The sequence below is a fragment of the Pristis pectinata genome, chromosome 8, assembly GCF_009764475.1.
Source record: "Pristis pectinata isolate sPriPec2 chromosome 8, sPriPec2.1.pri, whole genome shotgun sequence".
Classification (NCBI taxonomy): domain Eukaryota; kingdom Metazoa; phylum Chordata; class Chondrichthyes; order Rhinopristiformes; family Pristidae; genus Pristis; species Pristis pectinata.
In genome coordinates this window covers 27,503,580-27,529,425 of record NC_067412.1, presented here as the reverse complement: position 1 = coordinate 27,529,425, position 25,846 = coordinate 27,503,580, and the positions used below count along the sequence as shown (strand labels likewise).

General features: G+C 40.9%; 1 protein-coding gene and 1 long non-coding RNA gene across 2 annotated transcripts; one reads left to right on the top strand and one right to left on the bottom strand.

Moving 5' to 3' along the window:
- Positions 1–8: 8 nt before the first annotated feature.
- Positions 9–3,974, bottom strand: LOC127573191 (actin, cytoplasmic 2). Its single transcript, XM_052021189.1, has 6 exons — positions 3,850–3,974; positions 2,341–2,476; positions 2,022–2,261; positions 1,061–1,499; positions 776–957; positions 9–639 (listed from the first exon to the last, which is right to left on the bottom strand). The coding sequence occupies exons 2-6, from the start codon at positions 2,461–2,463 to the stop codon at positions 496–498; spliced, it is 1,128 nt and encodes a 375-aa protein (XP_051877149.1). The 5' UTR covers positions 2,464–2,476; positions 3,850–3,974; the 3' UTR covers positions 9–495.
- Positions 3,975–4,193: 219 nt separating this feature from the next.
- LOC127573192 (uncharacterized) lies at positions 4,194–11,386 on the top strand. The gene is made up of 3 exons (XR_007956761.1): positions 4,194–4,325; positions 6,799–6,899; positions 10,196–11,386. It is a non-coding gene; the product is annotated as an uncharacterized LOC127573192 (long non-coding RNA).
- The last annotated feature ends 14,460 nt before the right edge of the window (positions 11,387–25,846 follow it).

The following is a 25,846-nucleotide window of genomic DNA, read 5'->3' as shown; positions in this document are numbered from 1 at the left end:
AGCTCAAATTTTCCATTTAAACATGTGCACTTTATTGTATTAGTCAGTGTAGGTCCCACAAACTGGCATCATCAAGTTTTAAATGGTTTGTCTTGTGCCCGGGGATGTAAACCTCACTTGTGTTGTATAAAGGTAAAGCTTTTGCATACCAAAATCAAAGAGGACCAAAAATTTAAGGCGGAAAAGTACAAAATGGGACATTTTTCGGTTACATAATTTACATATAAGCAATACTACACAAGGTTAAGTATTTGCTCCCACTTTTGGGCAGCCTTCACAGAGGCTTTATAACCTTAAGACAATGCAATCCTTTACATCAATATTTGGAATGCCTAAATGTACAATTCAGTCCTTGAAACTCATTGCAGAACTTCTGGGATGCTTGTTGCCAAAAATACCACCAACACCTTCACTGTTCCAGTTTTTATTCCTGAGACAAGCACTAAAGCCATGCCAATTCATCTCGCGCAATCATTTGTGACAGTTACAGTCCACTTAGAAGCATTTACGGTGAACAATGGAAGGTCCAGACTCATCATATTCTTGTTTGCTAATCCACATCTGCTGGAAGGTAGACAGGGAAGCTAGAATAGAACCTCCAATCCAGACTGAGTATTTACGCTCAGGTGGGGCAATGATCTATAACAAAATGATACTTATTAGTACACTTGATGCTAATGGCTTATCAGTCCTACTTTTGTTAGATCATAAATATTCATCTGATCAGTTATCCAAAACTACACAATTAGTATATATAATCTATATTCTCAATTACCTTGATTTTCATGGTGCTTGGAGCCAAAGCAGTGATTTCCTTCTGCATTCGGTCTGCAATACCAGGGTACATGGTGGTACCACCAGACAGGACAGTGTTGGCATACAGGTCCTTCCTGATATCTACATCACACTTCATGATGGAGTTAAAAGTGGTCTCATGTATACCACAGGATTCCATACCTGTTGGTGCAAATAAGTTAATTAACAAACTGCCAGCATCTTATCACTAGCACTTCACCACTATGACATTTACTATTGAAGTGTCAATAATTAGCCTACATACCCAAGAAAGAAGGTTGGAAGAGTGCCTCTGGGCACCTGAATCGCTCATTGCCAATAGTGATCACCTGCCCATCAGGCAACTCGTAGCTCTTCTCCAGAGAAGATGATGAAGCAGCAGTGGCCATCTCCTGTTCAAAGTCCAGTGCAACATAGCAGAGTTTCTCCTTGATGTCTCTGACAATTTCCCTCTCAGCTGTAGTGGTGAAGGAGTAGCCTCTTTCTGTCAGAATCTTCATGAGGTAGTCTGTCAGATCACGACCAGCCAAATCCAGACGCAAAATAGCGTGGGGCAGGGCGTAACCTTCGTAGATGGGCACAGTGTGGGTTACACCATCACCAGAGTCCATCACGATACCAGTGGTTCTACCAGAGGCATACAGAGACAGCACAGCCTGGATGGCAACATACATTGCAGGGGTATTAAATGTTTCAAACATGATCTGTAAAAGAGACAAGCAAACATTCAGTGTTATGATTATTGGCTAAAATTTCAACTGAATGCCAAGAAATCAGCCATCAAAGAATTAGGCATCAACATGCTAAACTGAGATATTGTGGTAGATCAGAACTAGTCAAGTTAAGCATGCAATGGTTTACAGCAAAATTACCACTCTAGATTTACAAAGCTAAAGTCAGGCTCTTGCTATTTATTAACAGGGACTTTAAGCCATCTTCCCTGAACTCCTGAAACAACTGGAACCCTAGTTAAATTCAGTCAATACCCAAAATCCCAAAACTCAACCTGCAATACTAACTAATAAGACAACTGAAGATTAGAACAGCACACAAAACATGCAGAAGTTAATGGAACTCAAACAGTGAGAAAGCAAATGAAACCTTGCAACTTCCAGGAAAGAATGTCACCTTTGAAAGATTCCCTGTGAACAAGGATAGGAAAGAATGAAAGAGTTTTCAGAAAGTAGTAAAGGGCAGAGGTAGCACAATGTGGTCACTTTCAGTACCTGTGTCATCTTTTCTCTGTTGGCTTTGGGGTTCAGGGGAGCTTCTGTAAGTAGGACTGGGTGTTCTTCAGGTGCAACTCTCAATTCATTGTAGAAAGTATGATGCCAAATCTTCTCCATGTCATCCCAATTGGTTACAATGCCATGTTCAATGGGGTACTTCAAAGTCAGGATACCTCTTTTACTCTGGGCTTCATCACCAACATAGCTGTCTTTCTGTCCCATGCCAACCATCACACCCTGAAGAACATAAGGATATCTATTAGTAACCAGTTGTCAGAAGAACTATGATCTAGAATGCAAGCAGTCATTTCTATACCTGGTGTCTTGGGCGACCAACAATGGAAGGAAAGACAGCACGAGGGGCATCATCTCCAGCAAAGCCAGCCTTGCACATACCAGAGCCATTGTCAACAACCAGTGCTGCAATTTCATCATCCATGGCTGTATATTAGCTATGGAAACAAGGAAATGTAAAAGGACAACGTTAAAAAAATTCCCATTCCATCCATATAAAAATGAACGCTGAAAATAGGCAATGAAGAGATCAAACTCCTGATAGAACTGAAGAAATGTAAAAAAATTGTCTATTAATACTAGTTCACCAATTCTACAGGATGGAATGGCTGCAAGCATCTTTCCCCATTTCCCTAGCCAAGTCCTCCCCGGACTCGGTCCCGGCACAGACGCGTGGGTGCACCAACACCAGAGGGCGCTGGCACTGCAGCGCTCAGCCGGCAGACAAAGGAACGCCGGCCGCCCCTCTTGTTACCATAAAAGGCAACGGCTTGCAGCGCTGGAAGCAAGCGGTGTGGTGGCACTCGGCCAGACCCAACACAGAACCTGGTGCCACTCCCTCAACGGAACGAAGTCCTTGCACCAAACAGGACGCTGCCGATACCCAACGCCAAGTCTCCCAAGAAACCCCATGAAGCCACCCAGCCACAGCGAACTAGAAGCTTCCAGATCAGCTCCGCCCACCCTCCGCATGGCACGCCGGGATATGTAGTTTTATTGGCGTGGCGCATGCGCTGTGCCGCGGAGACGCATCCTTAGCTGCGCTCCACCACCCGCTGGTCCATTGGACACCGATCGCCCAGCCTTCAGGCGGGGGATGCTGACGCTTCATCCCCGATCGGCGAGTGCGGCAACCTCGCCGAAAGCCCCTCAGGGGAGAACCACGCCCCAGAACTGCTCAAGTGGGAGCCGTTAGAGGGGCGGCAGCTGCGCCTCCTGCCACCCACTGCCCGGCATCACGCCCACACCCGGTGGCGGCCACTACGGGATGGGCCGGCCGGCGGCATTTCACCGCTTTACACACCCCCCCCCCCACACACACACACAAACGACCACCACCCACCCTCGAACAGCGGGCTGGCAAACCCTCACCAGCCAGTCACTCCCTCCCTAACCGGCACAAGAGACTCCCACCGGCTCGGCGGTCGGCTCTTCCAGAAAGTTCCACCATCGCCCCTCCCCTCATCCACCCTCAGCCCCCTCCCGCTCCACACCAAACCCCACGCCTTATACGCCTTAGTCAAATTTTCCCTACCGTTAGAATTCCGTTATTCCCGGACTCCAGCTTTAATCCAAGCCTCCGTTAGCACAACGCTTCGTTAACGCCCACCTCCAATAACCCCTCCCGAGTACAAAACACTCCATGACGCTCCGATAGAAATCTCTCATTCCCCCCCCCCCCCATGTGTGTCCACCTATGGCGGCTCTTTTCTTCCCCCCCCATTAAAATCTCTTGATATTTTTTATAAAGAAGATGATATTGATGTGGCCTTTGCGTTGCCTTTTGCCCATCAGTGGTCTGAATCCTTACCGTTGGTTTCCTTCCACGGGTGCAAGCCTGGCCGCGCTCTCAGCCGGTGAGTTCAAACAAACCTCAGAGTGCCTCGAGCCGGCGCGTCCGCCCCTCTTATACCGGCCTCGCGCCCGGGCCCCGCCCACACCCTTCTGTAACCATAAAAGGGAACGTTTGCGAAAGCTCGGCATCTATTGGCTCAGCGTCACCACCCTTCCTCCCTCTCCCCCCCCCCAACCAGCGACCCCTTCCCTCCACCCACCACCCCCCCACCCCCACTAGTAACCAGGCAAGGATCATTGCCCTTCCTCACGGCCAGCCGCCTGCGGTGTCCGAAGCCCCCGTTGCAATCTGATCAGACCTCCACCCCCCCCCCCATGCATATGAAATAGGAATGGATGGCTTTGCCCCGCTTTTTGTTGGTGCCTTTATTGTCATGTAGTTGCCATATATGCAAATAGGTGGAAGCAGGATGCGTTAGAGTTTTACAAAAGGTCAGTGGATAAATAATTGAAAGCTTGGGAAAAAACAAAGGGATCCCAGGGAAAGGGCGGTGTGAAACTGAACATACTTTTTTTCGGTATTGCGAGCACGATGGGCCAAATCTTACGGTGCAGTTCTCCGATTCTCCGTTTATCATTAATTACAGATCACTGCGCTGCTCTTGTGGAACTGAACAATCAGACAGAGCTTATTGTAAAACATGGTAGTTAACTGAAATGGGAAACCGGTAATACAGAATAAAATATTACTGTTCAAACTTATAACATTATTTATTTAGGGCTGATTTATAAGATTACTTCACTGACTTACTACCATTATAGATTTAATATTTTGCTATTTATAGTTCTTAATGAAATGTTTCTGTGGAGAAGAAAAAACACTTCTACTTTCTGTACTTCAGAGTATTGAATCTCTGTTAACCACTTATCCTGTTGCAAAAGAAGAACTTGAGGACGATAGTGTGGCAACGATTAAACGTTGGACAAAATACATTAAATGTATATTTGCTGAGCATCTGTCTGGTCAGCAAGAGGCCCTCAAATTTCAACTGAAGTGCAATCAAAAATACCTTAGCAATTGTTAGCTATGACATAGCAATACTGGCTGAGATAATTACAAATTATTTTAATTATTGTTGTTAACATAAGTGCTACTACTAATATTTATCTGGATTTTAAAACAAAACGTTCTTGTTGGGTAACTGCAGGATTATTTAAACCACTTGTAAGTAAGGATGCACAAGTATTTTTCAATAAATACTATCTAGTATTTATAACATTAGAGCAACCTAGAACACCAAAATCCAACATTGACTTGGGTTCCATCTCCTATAATCATAGAAAAGTCAGCTGAATTAATTGTGTCAATTAAGAGAACCACTTGATTTAGCAATTATAGAATGGTCCGTCTTCACTTCCTACACCAACCATGTACTTGCGTATTTGAGCAAGGAAGTATATTAAAATAGAGGTGATTAAAAGACAGGTGTGTAGTATGAAGCACCTTTCTTGTCCTCAGGATTTTCTAGAGTGTTTTACTAGTGGGGCGCCACAAGGATCACTATTTATCCCAAAGTCCCACTAGTCCCTTTACCCCCCCCCCCTTATTTCTCTATACCCTACATATTATGCTCTCTCAAACATGCCCATTAGCTCCTCTTTTGATTCTTTTTGCCATAAAGTTCCACAACAGGGTAATTTACTTGAGTCAGTTTACCATCAGTATGTCTTTGAGATGTGAGAAGAAACCAAAGCACCCAAAGGAAACCCACATGGCCACAGTGGGAACTTGCAAACAATGCACAGACAACACTGGAGATCAGAATCGAACCACTGTCCCTGGAGCTATCTGGCACTGAGCCACTCATTGGAAAGTGAGCTGTTAGAAGGCACAATGAGTTTGCAGAGAGGTTAAGAGAGTGTTCAATTACATCATAGATGGAATATAATATAGAGAAATGTGAGGAAGAATAGACTAAATGGTGATAAACAATAAATGTTAGTGTACAAAGGAATCTGGGTGTGCAGGTAAACAAAATGTAGAAAGTCAGCATCCAGGTACAGCAAACTATTAGGAAGACAAATGGTAATATCTGTCCTCATTGCAAGGGTATTGAAGTACTGGAGTAAATGGTGCAATTATACAGGAATTTGATGAGACTACAATTGAAGAGGAGTGATATTTTCTGTGGCCAAAGAAGGCTGTTTTTACCTCTGAGACAGTGCAGGGTAGATACACCAGGTTCATTCCTGGGAAGAGTGGGTAGTTCTCTAAGGATAAACTGAGTAAGATAAGTCAATACTCAATGAAATTTAAAGGCATAAGTGGTGATCTTATTGAAGCATGGGATACTGATAAGGCCTGACTGGCAACTGTTTCTTCTGCCTGAAGTGTTTAGATCCAGGAATGGTTGGCCTAAGTTATGCCTTACTACATTTTAATAATGTTTAAGCAGTATTATTTGTTGCCCAAATGCTGGTTTTAAAAGTCCCATAAACACAATGATCTTCAATTGCAAACGTTCCAGAGCAATATTGTCAGGTTTCCTTGTACAATACCATCCTGTGTAATTTTCAGCCCCTGTTAATCTGTTGCAAGATGTTGCAGCTTCTGAAACTTAGCCTAGCACCTGCAACATTGGCGGACAGCCTTTATTAGGACATGCCACAATACAAGCAGTGTACTTTCAGCTACTGGGACGGGCTGCTGCTTAAAGAATGATGCTGCACTAATGGGAGGGAGGGGACTGGGAGAGTGCTCCTAGGTGCTTAGAAGAACCTGGACAGGCTGGTAAAAACACTGCCAAGGGCCACAGAGACTCACCAGGCACTCAGCCATTCTGGATAATTACAGTTTATGGCTGCCTGCAATTCTAATAAATCCCTATACTGCTGTGGGCAAAAAGAAAAGTAGACAAAGTCTTCTATGCTGAGATATGTAATTCAGGTGATCTCTCTGATGCAGAAATGAGAAGCATTCTGAGAGATCTGGCAGAGATCAGCACCAGTGGTCTGGAATGATCCTTCATGCTTCGATGTACATGTGACTGATAAAGATATCTTAAGGTAGGAAGCTGAGAGTAACAAAAACATCGACCTCCGTGAGAAAAACATTTCAGATCCATGTGTGAGCCTGTGTTTGAAATTTCGGAGGCTACAGATCTCAGTGTGGACAAAACAATGCAGTTTTAACATTGGCCCTTTAAATAGCATGTTTTCAGAGAAACAGGTTTGGTGAAAGCTGATTGTTTTTGAGTTAACAAGAAATGTTACTTTTCTGAAAAACCTCTTGTGGTTTATGTCATATTGTGCAGATTTGTCAGCCTCAATGGCTGGTGGGAAATTTAATCAGGATTTTCAATCAGGATTTTCATTAGCACTAGAAACTTCTCCCCATAAAACTCCACTAAATGAAGTCAACAATAGTGCAATAGTCAAAATTTGTCCCCAACCTCACTTACAAGCTCCCTGGTCTAACTGATGAAAGTCATTAGAGTATTTGAAAGGTTATTGGGCATAGAACAGTGCTGAGAACTTCTACCTCAATGTCCTGAGACTGGGATATTTCACCTTCAACAACCACAACCACATCCCTTTGGTTGAGGAATGATTGCAACCACTGGAGTGTTTTTTCATTGACGCCCATTAACTCCAGTTTTACTAGGCCTCCATGATGACACACTCAATCAGTTTCTGCTTTGATGGCAGGGATGGCCATGTGACTTCACCTGTGGGACTCAGCTCTTTGGTCCATGTTTGGATGGGATTGAAGTCTAGAGTCAAATGATCCTTGCAGTTCCTAACTAAGCATTGCTGAACAAGTTATTGGCAGTAAGTACTGCACAATACATTGTCAATTACATATTTCATCACTTTGTTTATGATTGAGAGAAGACTGATTGGACAGTAATTAGCAGGATTGAATTTGTTGCACGTTTTATGGACAGTATATGCTTGGCAGTTTTCCACATTGTCAGGGAGATGCCAGTGTTGTAATCCAGCAGCTTGGACAGTGCTGGATAGCAAACAGGGATGTTGTATAGTCACATAGCCTGTGCTGTATTCTGGACATTCAGCCATTTTAATTGAAAAATTGAAAGCCAATTGGAAAAACCACTTGAAGTGAATTGAATTGGCTGAAGACTGGCTTCTGTGATGGTGATGATTTAAAAAGGAAGCTGCAAATGGATCATCTATTTGGCACGTAGCTGAAGAGGATTGCAAACGCTTCAGCCTTTTCAGAGGTCACGTGCTGAGCTCCACTATCATTGAGGATGGAGATGTTCTTGGAATCTCCTTCAGTCATAAGCTATTTAACTGTTCACTGTCATTGATGACTAGATTTGGCAGGGCCACAGAGCCTATATCTAATTTGTTGTTGAGAATGTGTGTTGTCTTGTGTTTGTTCCAGTTTCACCAGGTTGGCATCTCACTTTTAGATAATGTTCAGCGCTGCTCCCAGCATGCTCTTCTGCTCACATCATTGAAATAGGGTTTGTCCCTGGCTTGATGGTAATGATAGTGCAAGGGATGTCATTCTGTTGCTGAGCTAATTTGTGGGATAACTACTCTAATTTAGACACTGGTCTGCAGATGTATGTGAGAAGCCCTTTGGAAGGTCATCTGGACAGGAGTTGATTTCTGACTATTATTGACTTCATTTGGGGGAGCTTTGTGGGAAAACGTTTCAAGTGCTAATGAAAATCCTGATTGAAAGTCAGAAATTCAATCTATGTTGGTGCTGGGTGGTGCATGCAATTTTACTTTTACTCTTTTTTAACATAGCAGGTTTTAAGCAACTTTATGGCCATTTATATAGCATCTTATAGGATACTAAACAAAGATAGAGGTCCATCCATGTCAGTGTCTTTTCTCCAGCTGATTTTCCTCATTTAAATTTATCAGTCTAGACCTGTAATCCCTTTTCCCTCACATGATTGTCCAGCCTCTATTTAAATAGTATTTGCTTCAACCACACCATATGGTAGCAAGTTCCACATTCTCACCACTCTTTGGGTAAACACGTTTCCTCTGAATTTGCTATTAGATTTCTTGGTGACTGTCGTACATTGATGATCTCTATTTATGTTCCTTTTTACAAGTGGAAACGCTTTCTCTGTGTCCATTCTATCAAAGCCCTCCATATCTTTGAAAACCTCCACTGGGCAATTCTTTGGCCTTTTCTCTAGAGAAGAGACCCAGTGTGTTCATCCTTTCTGCTATGTTCACCATTCCATTCCTGGTATCATCTTTGTAAATTGAACAGAATCACAAAATTGTTACAGCATAGAATCTTATCTAGATTATACTGGGTACACGTTAGAACATTCCAGTCCCCTATCCTCTCACCATACCCTGCAATTTCTTTTCTTTCAGATACTTGTCCAGCTCCCTATTAAATACTGCAATCAAATCTGCTACCTCTACCACTCCAGGCAGTGTATTCAGACCTCTAACCACATGTATATAAAAAAACTCATCAGTTTTGGTTCTTTGCCAATCAACTTCATTCTATGTTCACTGATTTTTGATCCCTTTACGAAATGAAGCACTATTCATAATTGTACACACTTCCAATCAATAGAAGCATTGGCTTTAGCATCCCAGACAACCTGGACCCACTGCAATTTGCCTATCGATGAAACAGGTCTACAGCGGATCCATCCCCCTGGCCCTACACTCACCTCTGGAGCAACTGGACAGTAAAGACACCTACGTTAGACTATTGTTTATTGACTACAGCTCTGCCTTCAATACAATAATCCCAAGCAAGCTTGTCACCAAACTCTGAGACCTTGGACTCAACACCTCCCTCTGTAACTGAATCCTTGACTTTCTAACAAACATACCGCAATCAGTGAGGATAGGCAGCAATACCTCTGGCAAAATTATTCTCAACACTGGTGCCCCACAAGGCTGCATCCTCGGCCCTGTACTCCCTATACACTCATGACTGTATAGCCAGATTCTGCTCTAACTCCATCTACAAGTTTGCAGATGATACCGCCATTGTAGGCCGTATCACAAAAGTGATGAGTCGGAGTACAGAAAGGAGATAGAGGGCTTAGTGGAATGGTGTCATGACAATAACCTTTCCCTCAATGTCAGCAAAACAAAAGAGCTGGTCATTGACTTCAGGAAAGGGGGCGGTGTATACGCACCTGTCTACGTCAATGGTGCTGAGGTCGAGAGGGTTGAGAGCTTAAAGTTCCTGGAAGTGAACATCACCAACAGCCTGTCCTGGTCAAATCACGTAGATGCCACAGCCAAGAAAGCTCACCAGCATCTCTACTTCCTCAGGAGGCTAAAGAAATTTGGTATGTCCCCTTTGACTCTCACCAACTTTTACCATTGCACCATAGGAAGCATCCTATCTGGATGCATCACGGCTTGGTACAACAACTGCTCTGCCCAGGACCGTAAGAAGCTGCAGAGAGTTGTGGACACAGCCCAGCGCATCACGGACACCAGCCTCCCCTCCTTGGACTCTGTCTTTACCTCTCGTTGTCTTGGTGAAGCAGCCAACATAATCAAAGACCCCACCCACCCGGGACATTCTCTCTTCTCTCCTCTTCCATCGGGCAGAAGATGCAGGAGCCGGAGGGCACGTACCACCAGACTTAAGGACAGCTTCTGCCCCACTGTGATAAGACTATTAAACGGTTCCCTTATACAATGAGATGGACTACGACCTCACGATCTACCTTGTCGTGACCTTGCACCTTATTGCACTGCACTTTCTCTGTAGCTGTGACACTTTACTCTGTACTATTATTGTTTTTACCTGTACTACATGAATGCACTCTGTACTAACTCAATGTAACTGCACTGTGTAATGAATTGACGTGTACGATTGGTATGCAAGACAAGTTTTTCACTGTACCTCGGTACAAGTGACAATAATAAACCAATAAACCATTTAAAATCATGAAGGGTACAGACAGAGCAACTTACTCTGTTACATGAATCTATCTATCTACAGAACTATAGTGCCCTATCTCTGGAATCATTATGGTCAATCGCTTCTGTACCTCCTCACATTTCTTAGCGTTAAATTTCATCTGCCACCTTTCTGCCAAAACCACCAGTCTGGCTACATCTCGAGTTCCATTACTGTTCTACTCATAGCTCACTCAGTATACCTCCAAGTTTTGCAAATTTGGAAATTCTGCCCTGTACTTAGTCATTAATTTATATTAAGGAGAGCAGTGGTCCTAAGAACCTCCAGTGTACCCTTCTGTCCAGTGTGAAAAATTAACCTTCACTCCTCTGTTAGAGAGCCAATCCACACTGCCACAGCCCCTTTTATTGCATGACCTTTAGTCATGATGACAGCTTATTTTGTGATATTATCTAACTCTTTTTGACATCCATATATAACAAATTTCCCTGAACAATCCTCTTTGCTACTTCATCAAAAATAACCTTTAAGTTAATTAGGTTTGATTTGTCTTTAAACACATCATTGCTAGCTAATTCTACCCTGATTATTGTCATTAGAACTTCCCCCATCGCTGTGGTTAAATTGACTGGTCAGCAGTTACTGGGTTGATCCCTACACCTTTTTTGAACAAGGGCCGTAACATTTGCAGTTTCAGTAATACCATCTCTGAATCTCTAGATGTTTGGCAAATTGCAGCCAGGGCTTCTGCAATTTCCTCCCATGCTATTCACTGCAATCTATATAGCATCCCATGAGGACCAGGTGCATCATTCACTGCAAGTGCAGCTGGACTTCCTAATATCTCCTCCTTATCAAGTTTTATCCCATCCTGGATCTCAACTATATCTCTATTCTTAATTCTAAACTGATAATTTATATTCTGCAATATTCTCCTTGATCATTACTGCCACTTCCTTTCTTTTTTTCCCCTTTCCCATCTTTCTTGAATATCCTGTATCTAGGAATATTCACAGTCCATTCCTGCTCTTTTTTCAGCCTGTTATTGGCATGGCATTATGATCCCACTTAGTCAATTTTGCCTGCAACTCACCAGTCCTGTTCAGTATGCTTCTTGGGTTTGGAGTATATGTACATAAATCATCGCAGATCTTTTTGCACTCTCATTGTCTGATTCAATATAAAGCACTAGTTATCTCTCCCAATCCTTTTTGCAGCTGATTCTCATTTTCCTCATTATTGACTACGTCACCTCAATTTGGTATCATCTGCAAATTTAGAAATTATATTTGTGATTCCACAATCTAAACCTTCAATGTAAGTTGTGAACCACCATCTACTGTGGATAACTATCCATTACTCCCATGAGAAATCTATTCTGCTACCTGTCTCCTGACTCTGCATTCTCTGATCTTAATCTATTATGGAGTACCTTTTGAATCCTAGATAAATTATATCCACTGCATTAACATTTTTTTTGTCACTTAAAAACATTCATGTAAGCTTTTTCCTTTTGAAGTGCATGTTGATTGTTCATTATTATGCATCTCTGCAAGTTGTTCTCTAGTAAGGATTCTGTTATTTTTACTACTAAAGTTAAGCTGACTACTTGAAGATTAATCCTCTTCTTCCGTAAAGGTATTACATTAGCTATCCAGCAGTCATCAGGCATGACCCCTTGTACAAATTATTAAATATTTGCAGTAATTCATCTTTTATCTGTAATATAGATTTTTTAAAAAACGCATGGATGTACATCATCTGAATCAGGGATTTTATCCCTTTTGATTTTGACTAAGTCATTTAGTATATCCCCTTTTCCTATTTGGAATGCACTCATTTTGTAATCCAATATCATGCCCTCCTGTTCTATCTCCATACTAAATACCAAAGCGAAACAATGACTTAATACTTCTGTCATCTCCCTATCTGATATCTGTGGTATTGTTCTGGCTATCCTTAATGCCCTTGTTTCTTTTCCCATCCAAACCTATTTTTTGTTGTGTCTATAAAACACTTTACTAATTCTGTTCTGTTCCTTGATATTTTAATTTTCTATTTACTCTTGGCCTTTCCATTTTTTCCTTTTACTTTTTTCTTCTCACTTCATATTTTCTTTAATTGCACATTTTATAAAAAGTTGAATTAAAAGTTTCCAACTGCCATAGTGGAACTCAAACTTGTGCCTTCGGATGAACACTAGTCCAATAATTTAACCACATATCCATTAATATTTGTGGCATCTATGTTTTGCCATTTTGTTGCAGTCAAATTGAGTTACTTGATAAATAGTGTATTTATAGTAAATCCTTTTTGTTAGTTTCCCTCAATTAGGAGTGAAGAGTATTGATGTTGTTGCTCAACATTGTATTGGATGGAGTAGGGAGAATATCAACAGGGTATCCGAGTTCTCAATGTGGAGGAGAAGTTGTACCTCTGAGAATAGGGGTTTTCACCAAAGACTTTACCCACTCAATAGGGCCCAAAGTGATCTGTGGAGCAGTGCCTGAGGACCTAACTTATGTCTGGCCTTTGCCACTTCCTACAGGAAGACTTGCTCTCTGTCACATCAGGGAACCATGCTTGCGAGTGACTGTTAAGGTGACAACCATTGTTTCGCCCCTGAAACATTCCAGGGTGCAACTCTAGATATCTTGTATCGTGTAGTCAACAATATGTAAGTTTACCAAGAGGAGACAAATTCCAGGGAGGCATTTTGTTTTTTAATTAGTGGCAACAGTGAAGATAGCTGGCAACTCTAGGATGCTGCTGACTGCATTCATGGATAGCTGGGTTTGTGAATGGCAAGTTTAGTTCCTTATCTATCTCATTTGGGATGGGGCTCTTCTCATGGCATATTCTCAGAAGGGCTGTCATCATCGAAGGTGACTTCATTTTGACTTTCTGCCACAAAATGGTGATGCTGAAACAGAACCATAGAAATAGAAAATAAAAAGCAATAAGAGTTAGGATGACCATGAGAGTTTATCCAAATGTAATTGATTATAATGGCTGTGTTCTGAAGTTGGCTTAACCTGTAATTGCTTGTGGTTCATGAAAGGGTACAAGTGAAAAACAGCTACTCTCCTCTGATGAGCCTCCAGTCTCTCAATATCTAAAGTGCCTGCTTTTGATTTCCCACTTATTTCCATCACCATCCAGATGTAGGCCACAATGTTCATGCTTCCTCATATTTTGTGCTGCCTCTTGCTACATGGAGGTAAGGAGAGAGTTTTAGATGGCAAAGAAGAGGTACGTTTATATACTTCTACATGCAATGTGTAAGATAAAAAAAATTAATCACTTAAGCGTTATTTAGCAGCATCAGAGTTCAAAATGTGCAGGAGAGGTTGCACCTCCGAGAATAGGGGTTATTAAGCAGACAAGTGGTTAATAAAAAGAGCAAGTGGAAAGAAAATGCTATGAGTAGAAGCAATGAAGGTAGTAAACAGAAAATAAGTGTGTATTAGGAGTGGATGCAAGAGCTGGTATAAAGTTCACTTGTTGTAAGATTGCTAATAATTGCTGAAGAGAATGTACTAACCAGTTTCAATGAAATGTACAGGGAAAGGAGCTATTATTACCATTGGTGATGTGAGGTCATTCAGCCTCTTTATACTCTGGATCCAGATCTTTGGTGTGATTAATGCTCTTTTGACTGGTTTCCTCTGCCATTTGAAAGTAGGCACATTTAAAGAATCTGATAACATCTTTCTATGTGTGGGAAAAGCATCTCCTTCCTTTCTCTCACCTTTGACAGCAACACCTTCAGAGAGTGGCAACTCCAACTCCTCTTTCCAGCCAAGTTCACAATCTGGCATAAACTGAAATGGAGATGGAGAGAGCAATAAACCCTTTAAGAGGTTGCATATGCCTAGCAGCTGCTTGAGGTGCTCTACCACATGATGTGCAAACTGCTACCTTTGAGCAAAACACATATATTACTCCAAAAGCACCTACCAAATCCCCAACCTGTACCACCAAGAAGACAAGGGTAGCAGGCATATGGGAACACAACCTCTTGCGGGATCCCTTCCATGTCACACACCATCCTGATTTGGAAATAGATCACTATTTCTTCATCATTACTTGTCTAAACCATGAAATTCCCAACATCATTGTAAACATACCTGAGAAACGACTGCATTACTTCAAGAAGGTGGCTCACCACCACCTCAAGGGCAATCAGGGAGGGGTAATAAATAGTCTTGCTAACAATGCTGCATCCTGAATAATGAATAGAAACAAATTCCAGCTCTGTTATCCTGCAACTTTAAGGTGCAACACAATTGCCACTGACCTCCATCAAACACAACGACAACTGATCTCCTGCAATAATTAATATTTTTACAGCTATTGTAATATCAGCAGCTTCTTCCCCTCCACCATCAGATTTCTGAATGATCCATGAACCCATGAACACTACCTCATTATTCCTTTTGTTTTGCACTATTTATTTATTTTTGTAACATATAGACTTATAACTTATATGTAACTTTGCAACTTTGCACTGTACTGCTGCCGCAAAGCAACAAATTTCACGTTATATGTCAGTGATAATAAACCTGATTCTGAATCTCATACTCTGTTACTTCTGCTGCCTCTCAGGGATCTATGCTTGGATCCCTCTTTTTTTCTCATCTATGTGATTCCCCTTGCCAGTATTGTCTGGAGGCACAACTTTAGTTTGCCCATGAATGCTGACAACACCCAGCTATTCCTTACCATGATCACTCTTGATTCTTGCACTGTCTCTAAGATATTAGACTGCATGACCAACATAGACTGGGTGAGGAGAAATTGCTATCAATTAAATATTGGCAGGATTGAAGCTATTGCTTTATCACAGACTCTGTTCCCTAGCCACTCAGACCATCCCTGGTATCTGTCTGAAATCAAACAGTTGCAGTAATGGTTCATGGTTAATCCCAAGAGAAGCACCCCAGCTCTTCTTGTCAAAAGTCCATGAAAACCACAAAATATTTGGGAGAGACTTCCAGCAGTTCATTTAAAGTGAACGATATGCACAGAAGTACACTTTTGAAAAAGTCTCTTGGGTATTTTGTGTGTGACTGCTGTCCAGCTGACTGCAAAGCCACCTGAAAACCGATTCTGATGGGTAATTGAATGCACAAATTCTAAAGCTTTTGTTGCTGGTCATCCTCTATTATCTGTGAGAAATGAGTGACTGACAGAAATTCCTCTCCTGTTCATGGTCACTCCAACATGGCAGCCTCAGCAGAATGAAAAGCAAGCAATAATGTGTACACTTAGAGAATTGAAACTGTTGCCTGACAGAGGAAAAAGCAGGAAAGGAGAGATGATCCACTGAACATTCATGGTAGCCAGAGCATCATGACTAGGCAATTCCTCCTACTCCCAATCCTAAACCCTCCCACCCATGTGACCTCCTTGGGTGAGGCCAAATCTAAAGAAGAAGCAAGTGCTAATGGAAATAATGCTCTGAAAAATTCCCTCAGGCGATCAAAACTAGTTTAGGAGATCACATGGACAATGATTTCTGTTAATTCTGCTAGAGTTCCATAAAGAACACTAGCAGAACTGTGTTCCACAATCCACAGAATTTCTACTGGACATAAACTAATTTGAATATTGGTTTCCAGTGCTCAGATGCACAGCTACAATAATAGAAAAAAAGCAGGAAGATTTGAATGTACCCTAAATACATACTCCAGCTGTCAGAGAGAGGGGGTATTCAATGAGAGAGTTTGATGCATCTATGAAGCAAAAATATTTAAAATATAAAATCAACAAAATCCATCCGTCTCTCATAAAGTAATTCAAAAATGGCTTCACATTGCTCAGGAATTTCAATTAATTGACCTTCAAGCCCTAACATGGAAATGGACGAATACAGGACATGAACCAGAGACACTCGTGAAAATCTTTCTTTATATGGACTTTTTTAAAGTTGTTTTCTTTTGAAAAAGAGGCAGTGGTGTGAAGTACATCAGCCAATCAATATCGTCAAAGAACCAGAAGTTCTTTGAAGCAGAAACTCACATCCTGTAATAATGAAAAGTTCAGCTCAGGCAGGCGTACAATATCCTCTCATGACCTCTTGGGAAATGAAAACCTCAACTTGTTATTGTGCCTCCTATTTATAATTTTCATTTTCAATTACAGCTTGACAAGAGTTAGCCTTTTTAAAATATTATTGCATCACATCATTAGAAATAGCCTATAAAATGATATAATCTCTCAGCATTGGCTTCATATAAATACCAATACTCACAAATTGTTCATGGATAGTCAATTTATAAGTAATCAACATTGAGAGTAAATACAAATAGTAACTGAAAAGTGCCTTTATTTAAACCTATTTCTTAAATCATTCTAACCCTCCGAATATTTTAACATTTGAAATAAACTATTTTGATTTTCTACAATTTCATGTTTGCAAAGGTTAGCTTATTGTAAAATTGTAAACTTTTGCATGAACTTTACAAATGTTTAGCAAGATCATGCATGTTTAAACCACTTTCACTATACTTAATATGTTAGTGCTTTAAGGCTTTCTATATTGTGCAGCTCACCAGTTCACATTTTATTTTTTACAATATATGTTATCTTAACCATAAACATGTTTTCCAATGTTATGTTCATTTACCAAGAAATTATGTTATTTTTCCATACCTGCATTCATGCATATATTGCATAGATAAGAAAACACAGCAGTGAGGAAGGATATTAGCTCCAAGAACCCTGGTGTGGAATCTGTCTGGGTGGAGCTAAGGAACACCAGGGAGCAGAAAATGTTAATGGGGATTGGATATAGACCCCAAAACAGTTGCTGTCATGTAGGAGATGGCATTAAACAGGAAATCAGAAACACATATGATAAGAGTACAACTGTAATTATCATTGACTGCAATCTACATAAATGTTGTACAATCTAAATTTAGCAATAATACTGTAGAGAAGGGATTTCTGGACTGCATTTGTGATGGCTTTTTGAATCAATATATTGAGGAACCAACTAGAAAGAGGACCATCCAAGAGTGGATACTCTGCATGGGGAAAAGATTAATAAACAGACTTATTATGCGGTGCCCCTAGGGAAGAGCAACAATAAAATGATAGAATTCTTCAGTAAGATGGAGAATGAGACTAGGGTCCTGAATCCAAATAGAGGAAGCTATGAAAGTATGAGGTGTGGGTTCCCTATGATCAGTTGGGAAATGTTACATAAAGGGTTCATAGTGGATAGCCAATGGCAAGCAATTAAGGGGTGCATGGATGAATTATAATTGTTCATTCCTGTCTGGTGCAAAAACAAAACAGAAAAAGTAGCTCAACCATTTTTCCATATTTCATTTGACATGTAAGGAAGCTATTCAGCCCATCAGGTCAATGCTGGCTCATAGAAAAGTACCATGCCCCCACCAACCAACCTATACTTCCCCACATTCCCATCAATTCTACCATCAACCTACACCAGAGGCAAATTATAGAGGCCAATTAACCTACCAACTCGCTTGGGATTTGGGAGGAAACAAGAGGAGCTAGGGGAAACCCAGCTGGTCACAGAGAGAACATGCAAAGTCCATACAGACAGCACTGGAGGTCAGAATTGAACCCAGTTCACTAGAGTTGTGAGGCAGCAGCTCTACTAGCTGCATCATTGATTTCAAAAGAAATTAGAAACAGCATTAGTTCCAAGAGGAGAGAAACTTATCTTATGATTAAAATGGCCAGTAAAAGCAGCAAACCTGAGGACTGGGAACAGTTTAGGATTCAACAAAGGAGGGCTAAGTGATTGATTGGGAATGGGCTTCACAGTCTAAGAATAAGGGTTAAATCAAATAAGATTGAGATGAGGAGACATTTCTTCATCCAGAAAGTGGTGAACCAGTGGAATTCTCAATCACAGAAAGCATTTTAAGTCAAATCATTAAATATATACAAGGAGTTAGATCACATTGAGTGTCGGAACAGATGTGAAGGGCTAAGTGGCTTACTCCTAATTTGTATGTTTTCTATGCAAAATACACCAACTACCAAATGTATTATAGTTATCTTGTATGATTGTCCAGGGTAAAGATCTAAACCATAAAGCAAATTACAAGCTAACTACAAGGTACAAACATTGTTTTATTTTACATGAAAAATATGTAAGCCTGCCACACAGATTAGGACAAACAGCAGTTGTAATTCAGTCTGTGTTGAATTAGCCAACTTCAATCTCAACTGGTTTTTGAAAGGAATTCACATTACACCTTCTATAATGTAATGCTTATAATGTAGCAAGGACATCCCAAGGCATTAGGTTAGATATAAGTAAAGACAAAAAAAATCCTGTGTCTCACATAGCCCAAATTCTACAATAGACAGGTATAATTCAGTAGGCATTCAAAATAATAAGGAGAAGTTTTATGGAAGAAACTAATGAGACACCATTCTATTTGATGCTACAGATGGATCAGTAAGAATGTTGGTTAGGATAAGAGACCAACAATAAAAGACAAGAGCAAAGTTTTAGATTTTGAACAAAAGAACTGAGTTCCAGACATGAGCTAGGAGTGACTAAACCTAACATCAAGGCAGTATTTGACCATGCAGCTTCAAGAAGCCTTAGCAAAAATGAGAATTTGAGAAGCAAGGTGTACATGGTAAAGTCCTTCTTTGCACAAAGTAAGGCAGCTGTGGTTTATGTAGGTCAATAAAGAGATGGTGCAGTGTCTTAGGTCCAATCATCTTCACATGCTTCATTAATGACACCAGAAGTAGCGATGTTTACTGATTTCAATTCCATTCACAACTCATCATATGGTGAAGCAATCCACACCTGCAGCAACAAGAGCAATATTCAGGCATGGGCTGACAGGTGGCAAGTAACATTTCCACCAGACATGTGCTGGTAATGAACAACTTCAACTACAAAAAGTAATCCCGTCCGCTTGATATTCAAGGGCCTTATCTTTGCCACATTCCACTAACAGTATCCCAGGGGTTGAGGGGAGGATGGGGGATGGATGGAAGGATGGTGCAGGGAGGGATGGATCACTATTGACAGAAACTGATATGGAATAACCATATAAACGCAATGGCTATAAGAGCATGTCACAGGCTGCCTATGAGTTAATTTACCTCCTGATTTGCATGTCTTTCCTCCATCTACAAAGTACAAGTCGGGATACCCTGCAATCACCTGGTTGAATGCAGCTCCAACAATTCCAAAGTATCTGGACACCACCCAAGCCAAAGCAGGATCCTTAATTGGCACCCAGTCCAGCACCCTAAACATTTCCTCCTCTACTGGCATCTATGGTGTACTAAAGTCAGTTGCCAAGGTTTCTGGCATTTTTGGGGTGGTTGTGTTCTACCGAGTGTTGACAAGTGGAACATTCAGTTTAAATATTTGGGAACCACTGCCCTAGATAAATGGAGAAAAAAACAGAACGGCCTCGCCTCCCAAACCTGCACTACTATTGCCTATAAGGAGAAGGACAGGAAGTCCGCAAGAACACTACCTGCACGTTCTCCGCCTCCCCTACCACCACCATTTGTCTGACATCGAAATATATCGATATTCCCTTGTTGTTGCTGGGTCTAAATCCTAAATCCAAGAATCCTTCCAACCGGAACTATTGGGGTATCTTCAACAGATGAATTGCAAAGGTTCAAGAAGCCAGCTCAAGGCAACTTGTGGATGAGAAATAAATGCTGGCCTTACAAACTATGCCCTCAATCTATAAGCCAGTGGTCCTAACCCAGTGATGTGCACCCCCACAAGAGAGGGCAGCAAAGATTATGAGAGGCCCATGAGACTTTAATCATATTGAGATAATTTAATTACAAAGTTCACAATTAATGTAAAAATATATACTTGGCATGCTAACAGTCCTGATGGTAGGGCCAACAGCTTACCCTGGGAATCACGGGGCAGCCCCAGCTCTTTAAACGGAACAGCCCACAATATCATCTGGCACTTGTGGAGTGGGTGCGCATATTTTACCAAGTGTAAACAAGTGGGACATTCAGTCAAAATGTTTGGGAACCACTGCACTAAATAAATGGAAAAAAATGATTTTTGGGAACTGTGGCAAAAGAAAACCTGGATTATGTAGATATGTTTCCTTAAACAGAGTAGAAGCTGTAAGAATGATAGACCATTGGAATATATGTCAAACTTTGGGATGGAAGTTCAGGAAGGAAGCACTAAATTCCTGTACAGATCATAGTGTAAGAAGACAATGTAAAAATTATTAGGCACATCAATCAACAGTGAAGAAAGATTCAAACATAAATGGTTTAGGTGAACTAAAGGATGGGGTTGTACCTAAATTTTAAAAGTCTTGAAGAAAAAAATAGCTTCATTAAAATGGCTACGGCATGCACTATTTGGGGATTATGAATATATTGGAATCTTGGTGAGAGTGGAAGGCAAAGGAGATCCAACTTTACAAAAGGATTAATGTGGGTAAATTGCATTTAAAATAAAGGTTAACTCAGGAAAAGTACAGCATTACACAGGAGAAACTGAGGGCCTGAGTTTCCTGATGGTTGGAGCTATTAGTATTCAGCAATCAGAACACTGGGGGCTCAGAACTTGAGATGATCAAAAGGTTAAGTCAGTAGGCCTGTGCTTAGGCTGATCAATGAGTAAGTTTGAGGCGAGGGGAAGTTGGGAAGGCTTATAGGACAATCAGTAAGGATGACACTATATTTAGTGGGGAACTATTCTTGTGCTGCACCAGTAAAACACAGTTGTCTCAGAAGCAACTAATGATGGCCACTCCCAAGACAATTTGGAATAATATCTTTGTCTATGCCTCAAATGGAATTTTGCATGATGATAAACGTAATTTGATGCCCGTCAAACATTAAAATCATATCAATTCACTGCAAAACCATCCAGACCAATAATCCAGAGTGATGAGGAGTGAGTCAGATATTGTTGTTACCATGTTTTTCATTTCATTCAAGTGTTCCCATTCGCATCGCATTGAAATAAACAGGATTGCTCTATCTCTAAGCTTGTGTGTCTCTAGGATCTTAGCCCAAGAGGTCACTTTTTTTGTGTTGGTTGGGAGGATGCAGAAAATTGGCAAGTTAAGTGAAATTAATTCTTGATTAAAAGCTTTATTACATCAGACATACACATGTGGAAAATTACAATAAACTCCTATTTGTTTTTATTTAAGGTGGTGTTTTATTTGTAGATGTCAAGGGACTGTCATTATTTCCACAGATCCACACCTTCAGAACTGTCATAAGCATTTGTTTCAGTCCCTTGGCTCCTGTTGTAGTGATGATGCTGCAATAACAAAATGAACAATCAAATGACATTTTGCTCTTGAGTTTCCTTGCTAAGCACTTCTCATTATGTATAGAGAGCGGGAAAATCTAATCCCACCAAACAAGGGATTAATCAGATCAATGTTATTGTGTTTCTAGGAGATAGAAGGGCAATAGTTAGCACAGTTAGCATCATGACTTAATGAATCTCAAAGTATCACAAATAATATATTTTATATTCCAAAGTAGCTCATTTGGCAATTCAGTGGCTGACAAATGTGGAACTTCACTGTATCTGAGGGTTTTCATATCAGACCACACAGGTGTATCTGAGGTCAATCACAGTATTTTTATTGCATGAGTGTGCAGAGATCAACTAACTAGGCACTGGGCTGCAATTGAGCCAGACTCTCATAACTTGTGTGGCCTAGTTTACCACAAGAAGGCGCATTGAGATTGATTTACTCCCAGTCATTGTGTGATTATTATTAAGGCATCATGTACGAAAGCATGCGGCATAAAATATTTAATAAATAAATCCCTTTTGGACAATCCATCATCTGACAATCATGGAAATACCATGCCACATAAAAGTTTACATACCAAACTTCTGAGCAGTTAGCACAGTGGGATTAGCAAAACAAGTAATTGGACTGCAATTTTAAAGCAAATGGCAAGTTAAAGTATAAGAATTTTTTTTTAAAAATCTGCACATGCTGGAAATCTGAAATAAAAACAGAAAATACTGAAAATGTTCTGCAGGTCAGGCAGCATCTCTGCAAAGAGAAACAGAGTTAATGTTTCAGGTCAATGATCCTTCATCAGAACTGTTCTGACGAAGGATAATTGACTTGAAACATTAACTCTGTTTCTCTTTCAAGAGATGCTGCCTGACCTGCAAAGTGTTTCCAGAATTTCCTAATTTAGTTAAAGTATGAGATGTCCTGGCTTCAAAAATTCAGTTTATTTTAATGGCTTGGTGTGTGGAGAAGAAAATAGGTAGCTGCTACAGTCCTGAAAGATAATTGTAAGGTGTATATTGTCCAAAACATTAGCCAAAGAGCCTTCAGTATTGATCTCATATCCAATTTAAGAGGAGAGAATCATACTCCTGAGGCTTGACTGTCCAGACCTCATTGGCCAGAGAATTTGAAGGGAACCAGGTACAGGGTCTTAGGCACACTTTGTATAGGCAACCTTCAAAATGTGTATTTTGTCTGCAGAAACACAGGAAAATGAAGAAGTAGTTGGAACATTCTTTCCTGCCTCAGTCAGTGATGTAAACAATTCACCTTGCCCTTTGTGGAATCTCCAGAAATGTACAGGGCATTGTAAAGGATTGGAGGACAGTGCCATGACTTTCTGTCTCATACAGGATACATTCCCAGTGCCTGAATGGAATAGCAGGCTGGAGGTGCCCATGAATGAGCCTCATTAGCATCAAGTTGGCATAGACCATGTGAACAAACTGTCAGTAAAGAACAAACAGATATCATGCTGCTGGTGTGACTGAGAAGGGAAAAGAAGCCAAGGGTGGTGGAGGTGAAGAGAGAAACAAGTGATTTCAGACAATGGGATGAGATAAGAAGACATGAACATGGGATACAGTGGAAGTTGAGGGTTGGGGTAATCAGAATCCAGGTCAGGACGGACCAGGGTCCCACTTTCTTTAAATTTAGGAAAAGGAAGATTGATACTTCGGTTGCACATGCAGATAAGCATATTTCAAAAACATACTATATTGATGAGGCCCCAAAACAGCTTCAAGGCAAGCCATGCATGGGCCTCAAGCAAGTGTTAATGTCCTTTGTTACCTATTTTCAAATATGGGCACTGTATGATGTTTTATTTTCCCTTTTGTGACATGGTGTGCAGCACATTTCTGGCCATAACTGCTTGCAAATATTTCCTGCAAAACAAACTGTGGACTTAGTTCTGCCTGATTGTTGCAATGGGCACCTTAACTCGTCATGGTGCCAATTGTCAAAATCTGCATCTTCCTATTAACTAAATTGGAAAATAACTTAGAAAGAATTCATAAAGTTAATAACAATGAACTGACAAATACTCTTGACTATGCATCTAGTTCAGCAATTGTTTATGCCTTGTTTCAAGGCATTATTGCCGTCTCTCCGCTTTCAGAAAACGTTCTTTTTTAAAAAATCAGTCATTAACTGAGCCTTCACAGGCTTGTAAAAACTGAGGTTAACAAAGTCTGAAGGGCATCACTCATCAAGCTCCAAAACAATCACCATAAAAGGAAGAAAAGTGCAGGTACACTCTTGAGACTTGGTGATCAAATAACTATCCCTCACTGCTTCCTCGGTTGAGAATTCTGAGGCAGCTAAAATGAAGTGACATCAGCATTCTATAGTGTGGGTTAACAACAAGATGGAGCTGTACTGCAATTAAACAAAACTAACAATTTTTCGATGTTCTTTGATTTACTGGTGTTTGCTAAGTATTGTTTCAAATCTGTTGACAGAACTGTCTTTACATTGTCCAACTGGCCAGGCTTCACACATGGCCCTAAAAGATTAAAGGGTACAGATGTATCCCAAGTACATTCTATGGTATTAAATCAGTGCTGCAGTAGGGGAGGTATTATTTCTGCTTGACACATGGCCTCTTTAGCCCTGTCAAGCAGAGGGAGAAGATCCCGCTGCATCATTTCAATGAAGAGTTGGGCAGTTATCCCCACTGTCATTCCCACTGTTTGGCCATCCATCAATTATCATCACTTTGCATTTTATGTGAGTTCGCCGTATGAAACTTGGTCGTCTTTTTTTCTGACATTACAAGAATGATTTAATGTCAGAAGTATTTAATTGGCTGAAAAGTGCTTTGGGATGCCCTTAGGTTGTAAAGTGCATTCTGGAAATGTAAGTCTACTTTCTTTCATTTATCATGGCTAAGATGTTTCAGACTAATTGTGGCGTTCACTGCCTCTTCTTAGCTAAGATCAATATCAGTGGAGCCAAATGTTTGAGAGTGACAGCTTAGAAAAGGCTTAGAAATTCAATGACATAATATGCACTTCACAGCACATCACACTCATGCACACCTGACATAATTTCTGCAACATTTGTCCAAAGGATTATGTCTTTCCCTGTACAATATTGCTTTGCAGCATTGTGAGGGAGATTAGACCAAGTCAGCCTGGGAATTACCGTTGTTGAGGATTCTCATACAACTAGATGTTAATACCAATAGAGCTAGATTGGGACCTCTCTGAAATAAGCCTCATACTTAACTTTGATCCTTTAGACTCCCCCACCCACTCGTCACAAGGCACTACTTTTTTCAGCTCCACAAGGCCCAGGCCACAATTCTCAGAACTCCTAATCTGACAATGGTCCTGTCCCACCAACTACTCTAGCAATAATTCCCCAACAAGGCTCAAGCTCTTACTCCTTATGTCCCTTCCCAGCCACATATCTACTTGCTGACCAAACCCCCAGATCATAATTTTTGGCCTACAACTACCACCCCCTTCCCATGTCAACCCCTTCACTCTCCCTCTTGAGCCCCTAAATCTGGCCTCAGTCCTGGGCAGCTCATTTTCCACCATTATAAAGTGCAACAGTCATGGGCTGTGGCACCTACTGATTTTCAGCGGCAAGGCCATCATTAGGGTACACTAGAACTTCTGGGCATGTGGCCCAGTTTCAAAACATATTACCTTGACATTTGCTTCAGCCTCTGCTGTGGGGAAGGTGGCCTCTGTGGTTTACTCTCCTTTGCAGCAAAGTGAATCCAGCCTCCATGTAGATCAGTAGGAAAAATGGAAATGTAATATATTTGTTACGCAATACCTCAAGCATTCACAGTGAGTGGTTAAGCATAAAGT